General features: G+C 33.0%; 1 protein-coding gene across 2 annotated transcripts; it reads right to left on the bottom strand.

Annotated features, from left to right (window-relative positions):
• Positions 1-371: 371 nt before the first annotated feature.
• On the bottom strand, positions 372-3261 carry LOC104109580 (hypersensitive-induced reaction 1 protein-like). Of its 2 annotated transcripts, none has more exons than XM_009618913.4 (6): positions 3109-3261; positions 2352-2543; positions 2056-2176; positions 1819-1910; positions 1643-1739; positions 372-939 (listed from the first exon to the last, which is right to left on the bottom strand). In XM_009618913.4, exons 2-6 carry the CDS (start codon positions 2538-2540, stop codon positions 581-583), a joined length of 858 nt encoding a protein of 285 aa, XP_009617208.1. In that variant the 5' UTR covers positions 2541-2543; positions 3109-3261; the 3' UTR covers positions 372-580. The 2 variants fall into 2 exon arrangements, with proteins under 2 accessions (XP_009617208.1, XP_009617209.1); XM_009618914.4 differs by having other exon boundaries at positions 3116-3254.
• Between the last annotated feature and the right edge of the window lie 3597 nt (positions 3262-6858).

The raw sequence follows: 6858 nt of genomic DNA, 5'->3' as shown, positions 1-6858 counted from the left end.
TGTTGGGCGCCATCACGACCTATAGGTGAAATTGGGACGTGACACTTACGCTCCGCTGAGGATATGTAAAACGCCTCGCCTTACGCCCACGCCTTTTAACATACTGATTTCAACAACCTGCCATAGACGTTAAACAAAATGATCTAATTTATTACACCAAATTACCCTGATCTACAACAGGTGAAACGTATGCAGGAAATTCTAATGTGTATGTAGGATAGTGAATTGAAGGATCTTGGATTGGATCTAATGTGTGAACCGATGATAATTGTTCAGCAAAGGACCATGAAATGAAAGATTGATAATTGGGAAGCAAGATTGCTCCAGTAGAGCAAAATAGGGAAGGAAATAATATTGATGAAGCATAAAGGTAAGCTGCCAAATATCAGATAGCAATTCAGAATTCTTCAAAAAGGGTCTGAAGATCTTCAAAAACATACATGCTTCTGTACATAGGATAGTAGTATATTCACAACTTCAAAGTCAATCTCACCACATGTATCCACACTTGACAAAATAAAGACAAAAGGGAAAATAGCTGCATCAAGTGAAACACATTGACATATCTGACAGAGAACATTTAATGCTGAGTAGAAGCTTGAAGGAGTCCGTCGCGAATCTGGCTTGCGACATCTCTTACAGCACCAGGCCCATGAGGAAGAAACACGGCAGATGATTTGCTGGAAGCGCCAATTTCTTTCATGGTGTCAAAGTACTGAGTTAAAAGGACCATGTCCATAACATCCTTTGCCGAGGTTCCAGGCACATTCACTGAGAAGCCAAGCACACTGTCTCTTAAACCATCCACAATTGCTTGACGTTGTCGTGCAATACCTAATCCTGAGAGATACTTTGACTCTGCCTCTCCTTCAGCCCTTTTAATTTGTAAAATCTTCTCAGCCTCTGCCTTCTCATTAGCAGCCAACCTCATCCGAGCAGCTGCAAAGTTGAAGACAGTTAAGAAATACAAATAGCAAGACAAATTGGATAAGAATATCACAGTCTTCAATTTGGCCAACCAAAAAACATTAAACAGGTAAAGAGAATAGATTCTAGTCCTTGAAGAGCTTGGTAGACATAGATTGCACTACAACTCCTAAAGCGGTCATGTAACTTTGTGTAGAATTTCTTTTACATAATATAATTCACATTCCAAATGGAAGGAAAATCCATCCAGTGATGTATATATTCCTGTTCAGATTATCTACTGAGAGCAGTTGACAAACAGAGCGCGCGATTAGTAGGCTTATAGCATGTTTGGCCAAACTTCTAAAATCAGCTTATTTTGAAAAGTGCTTTTCAAAAAAGTACTTTTGGTGGAAAGCAGTTTGTGTTCAGCTAATTAATTTGAAAAGCACTTTTGAGCAGCAATTAACATTTGGCAGCTTTTAAAAAGTGTTTCAAAGTGTATTTTTCTCAAAAGTGCTTTTCAAAGAAGTGCTTTCGGAAGAAGTTACTTTTTTCTACTTCTCAAAAATTGTTTTTGCTTCTATTCAAAAGCAATTTTTTCCTTCTAAAAGCTTGGCCGAACACTTTAACTTTGGAAAAAAAGCATTTCTGGCCACACAAAAAAAGCACTTTTAGCCAAAACGGAACTTGGCCAAACAGGCTATTAATTAGAGGAGAAAGATTTAAGACATACCAGCATTGATTTCATTCATGGCTCTCTTAACATGCTCATCTGGTTCTATATCAACTATAAGTGTCTGAACAATTTCATATCCATAAGCCGACATAGCCTGTACATGATCATAATGGCACTTGTATGAGATCCAATATATGATATCGGTGAAAAGAAGCATTGAGGATTTGGCTTACCTTCTCAAGTTCATCCTCAACAGCCTTGGCAATTTCATTTTTCTGCTCAAAAACATCATCAAGATTGAGTTTTGGAACACTTGCTCTTATGACTGAAGAAACATAAAAATGTAGATTTGTGTAAGTTAGCATTATCTGTTGAAATCAATATATTGTAAGAAATAAATTTGTTAGAATAAAACTCAAGTCAAAGAGAAAATCATCAGATATATATAAAGAGACATCTTAGATATCTACCATCGAAAACATAGGCTTGAATTTGACCCTTAGTGTTGGTTAGTCGGTAGAAAGCATCATTTGCTTTGTCTGCAAGAGCACGGTATTGAATTGATGCCACTACATTGACAAATACATTATCCTGCACATTTATTGCAATAAATGTATATGTCATACAGGTGTAAATACTGAAAAACCATCACCTACTTATGTTTGTGAAAGTGCCAATTTTGATAGACTTTGATGATTCAGCTATGAAGTATCAATACAGTATATTTCAAGTCGATGTAATTCTCGTTTTGGAATAAAGAATAGACCTTTGTCTTGGTCTCGCAGCGAACATCCAGTTGCTGCACCCTGAGGGAGAGATGGCCAGCCAGCTGAAATCCAAGGAACCAAGGCAGACAGTGGCACCCAGGCTGAAGCACATCTTGATACTTGCCAAATTGCTCAGTAATTGCAACTGTGGACTGATCAACTTGTACACAGCACAACAAATTGCCCATACTCTGTAAAGATGGCATGAAAAAGAACATGATCCACAACAACGACCCATGAAACATGCTCCAAAGACATTACACCCAAGGAACTTGTCATTGCAATCTAGACTATCTCAGATTCATATGACATATTTTCTTGACTAAGTTTACAAATTACACTTGAACACCCCATGTTCACAATCCAAAAAGGGGTAATATTTTTTAACTATGATTCTATATTTTCCTGGGGATTAATTCAAACGATTCTGGAAAATTTGCAGAATTTGCAATAAACTCCTAGTTGACCAAGAAAAAGATTCAGTATTATGATGTTAGCAGATTGTTTTCTACAGCTACTGTATGCATCTGCAAAAGGCATATCCCACCAAATTGACATGAAAATTGAATTTTTCTTGTCAATCTTCTGGAAAAAAGAAACCTTTCAATCTAATTTACCTTATCAAACCAAAAGCCGACTTTCATTTCAGTGCAAGAAGGCAAGACTAAAATCCATGTCATCAAATTAAAGAAACTATAGAAGGTATTTTCAGTTTATAACTATTTACAAAATTGAACTGAGGAAGAAGAAACTTACGACTTACGAAACAAGCAACAAAGCACAAGAACAGCAAAAAAGTCTGAAGAATTTTGAATTGGGTTTCGCTAGCTGGAGGAGTGTATTTATATATGAGCTGTTTGGGTTTTGTGTGTGTGGGGTGGGGGTTGTGGGTGGAGGGTGGAGAGACTTGGTAAGGAAGTTCGTGGAAATGGAATATACTGTTGGAAAAATATCAAAATGCTGTAGACAGCAGGTTGCAACTAGCAACATTGCGTGTTACATATCACTGGATTAAGATTTTAGTTTCTAATTCTAAGTCAACGATCTCAAATGTTAATTATTAAATTTAAAATTTAATATTTATTTATATTTTATTAATTGTTAACACATATAAAAAATTTGTGTCAAAATTATTGGGTTCAATCGAATTGATATACTCCCTCCGTTTCCATTTAGATGAGTTAGTTTGACTTGGCACGGAGTTTAATTAAAAAAGAAAACTTTTAAAACTTGTGGTCTTAAAAGCTTGATGGCTAAAAGCTTTGTGCGACCATGATATTTGTGTGGTTATAAAAGCTTCTCATTAAGGGTAAAATGAAAAGTTTAAAATTAAATTATTTTCAATTGTATAAATATATCATTCTTTTTGGAATGATCTAATAAGAAAAGTGTGTCGTCTAATTTGAAACAGAGTGAGTAGTACTTCTATGTCGAAATATGATATTTAAGTATACTAAAAAAACACTTGCTAAGCTTGTTTCTTCCTTTGTATTTTGGTTACCCTATTATGTTATTTCATCTTCCTGAAAAATAAAATGGAAGAAATCAAATCAAATGAAAAATAAAAAGATGCTGATTTCGAATCTTTGAATGATATCACTTTCAATTAGTCATAATAATTGTAACCATTGACTTTGTGATAAATACTGGGATGGGAAATCAAACAAAAAAAAAAGACTTTGTGATATCCACTAATGGATAGTTGCAAAAGCTATTGACTTTTGATTTTCCTTTCTTTGTAAGGGAGGAGACATTAGGTACATATTGCAAATAATTTTCCACTAAAAAAATGAAACATTAACAGGCACGTAAAAGGACATATTTTTATTATCCATTTGCTAAAGAATAATTTTGGAAGTGGCTTCTGACGAAGTATTCACTCACATTCATTCGTTTTATGGTCCTTAACTCCCCATATATAGGCATAGTGATTTACTCGACCTTTATCCAAAATTAAGACTAAATTCAAAGCCACTTTTCGAAAGAATAAATTATAGGAGTATTCGTTAACTGAAATTGCACGTGATTTAACCAAATAACACACCTCTTTGTTTCTAATTAAGTCGAATGAATCAAATAATCTTGTTTTTTTGTAATAATAAATAAGTCGATTTCAAGCAACGTGCCTTAAACGTTCAATAATATGACTCAAATTTTCGGATATCATCTTATCCTAATCGATATGACTACATCATGTGGCCAAAATAAGCCAAAAGTCATAAGTTGGTCACCCCTAACTTATGAATTTTTAGCTTATAAACACTTTAAGTTTGACCAAGATTTTTATTATTTTATCCCTAAAATATTCATTTTCAAAACAAAACTCCTATATCGATACTCACTGCCTCACGTATTTTTTCAACCTAAATCCCCCGCCTCTTTAAGTCTGCAATTCTCATTGACTACTTTAGGTAAGTAAATTCTCATTGACTATTTGAGGTAAGTAAATTCTCTATTCCTTTGTATATTTGTATCTATATGACTGTGTATTAATCTTTGAACTGTATGTAATAAACGAGGACATATCAAATTTTTAGTGTATTGGTTTCAAAGTGTTGTGGTGATGAAGACAGTGTTTCTCTTCAAATATTTTATCCTATTTAGGTTTATTTTTTTTTTGAGAAACTTTTGTCAATTTATTAATTATTATAACTTATGATTATATGCTTATCATAAAATAAATTATATTTATCATAAAAATTATCTTATCTAATCACAGTTGTATTTAAAATAAAATGACAAATAGAATATTTTGTATTTGAATCGATCTGCAATTTAAAATTTTGAAGAAATTATGTCATTATAAGTGTAAATAGTTCTAAGGTTATTCAAGTCATTTTAATAGAAAAAAGAGCTTATCGGCACTTTTTTATCAAATATTGCAGCAGTTTATTATCAATTTTCGCACTTGTATCCAAACACGTAACTTCTTATTTGTTAAATCAGTTTCAGCATTTAAAAGTATTTTTCAGCACCTAATACTTTACTTCAAATCAGCTAATCCAAACGGGTTCTACGTCATGAAAAGGATTACAAGGAACACAGGTGGTGCTTGCTATTTAAACTAATTAAGAAACTTATGGCTAGGGGTGTACATGGGTCGAGTTGGTTCGGATTTTCTAATTACCAAACCAAACCAATTGTATCGGGTTATTAAATCTAAATACCAAATCAAACTAATAAAAGTCGAATTTTTTAATATCGGGTTTTTCGGATTTTTCCCATAAAGTCTTCATAGCACAAAACGTAAAATTTGTACTCCAAATATTTCTTTAATCCTAGTAAGACAGAACTATATAAGTTATTTTTCAATAAAATACCATAAATATGAGATGAGTCATGACATTGTACTAAAATATTCAACAATAAAGATAATAAAATCGCATAAAATAAATATTATTAATAAGCCATAATGAGAACAAACATAATTTAAAATTATGATTAATAAGTACTATTATTTACATGACTAACCACTAAAAGAAAAATAAGTTATACATTTTATCTAAACCATGGAAAAACTAAAAAATAAATATCCAACACTATTTTCATTCATAATACAATTGAATTGAGTATCTTTTATTAGCATTAGTATTGATTTGATTTTGATTTAGGATTTATTTGAGTTACTAACCGTTATGAACTATAAAACTTATTGGAGCATCCAAAAATTATAAGCCCAAGTTTGAAATAATACGTTAAAAGATAAAACTATGAAAAAGTTTAAGAAATATTTATAAACTATACTACCATAAATATTTTTATGTATTAAATATATTTAAAACTTTTATACATATAATGTCGGATCGGTTTGGTTTCGGTTTGACTGTTTTTAGTTAAAACCAAACCAAACCAAATATGCTCGGGTTTTTTTTTTTCCAACACCAAACCATAGTCGGGTTTTTTTTCTCGATTTGAGTCGGATTATCGGGTTAATGCGATTTGTCTGTTTTATTTGTACACCCCTACTTGTGCCAATGGATGATTAATCTATCACTTTATTCATAATCATGGAATGAGTTTAATAAAATTATGTCCTGCACCTAGTCAAGATCAAGAGATCAAAATTCAAACTATAGTGTCACGAATTCGAATTTTAGATATGAAAGCACAGTTGGGGCCTTCTCACTGTTGTCCAACCAGTATTGTCCCATTGGCAGGGCAGCCCGCTGCACAAAGTATCCCACGTTCATATTGGGTTCGAAGAAGGGTCGCATCTTAATGGATGTGATGTAAGCATCCTATCTTGATGCAGGCAACTTACCTTAAGACAATCAGCCTACCCTGATGCAGGCATCAACGGTTGATTTCTTAAACCCGTAACCTATAGGTCACACTTTAACATCTTTAAAGCTGATCTAAGGCTCCTTTCAATATTGTCCAATGGGGGCTTCCCGTAAATCCCTGTTAACTAAGTGAACCTTTTCATTTTGAAACACCACAAAAAAGAAAAGGAAAGAGCAGTAGACTATTCTATTGCTGAAAAAAAAACACCAATATTATATTATA

The sequence above is a fragment of the Nicotiana tomentosiformis genome, chromosome 6, assembly GCF_000390325.3.
Source record: "Nicotiana tomentosiformis chromosome 6, ASM39032v3, whole genome shotgun sequence".
Lineage (NCBI taxonomy): Eukaryota > Viridiplantae > Streptophyta > Magnoliopsida > Solanales > Solanaceae > Nicotiana > Nicotiana tomentosiformis.
Note: the sequence above shows the minus strand (reverse complement) of the source record. Positions and strands in the feature narration are given on the sequence as shown.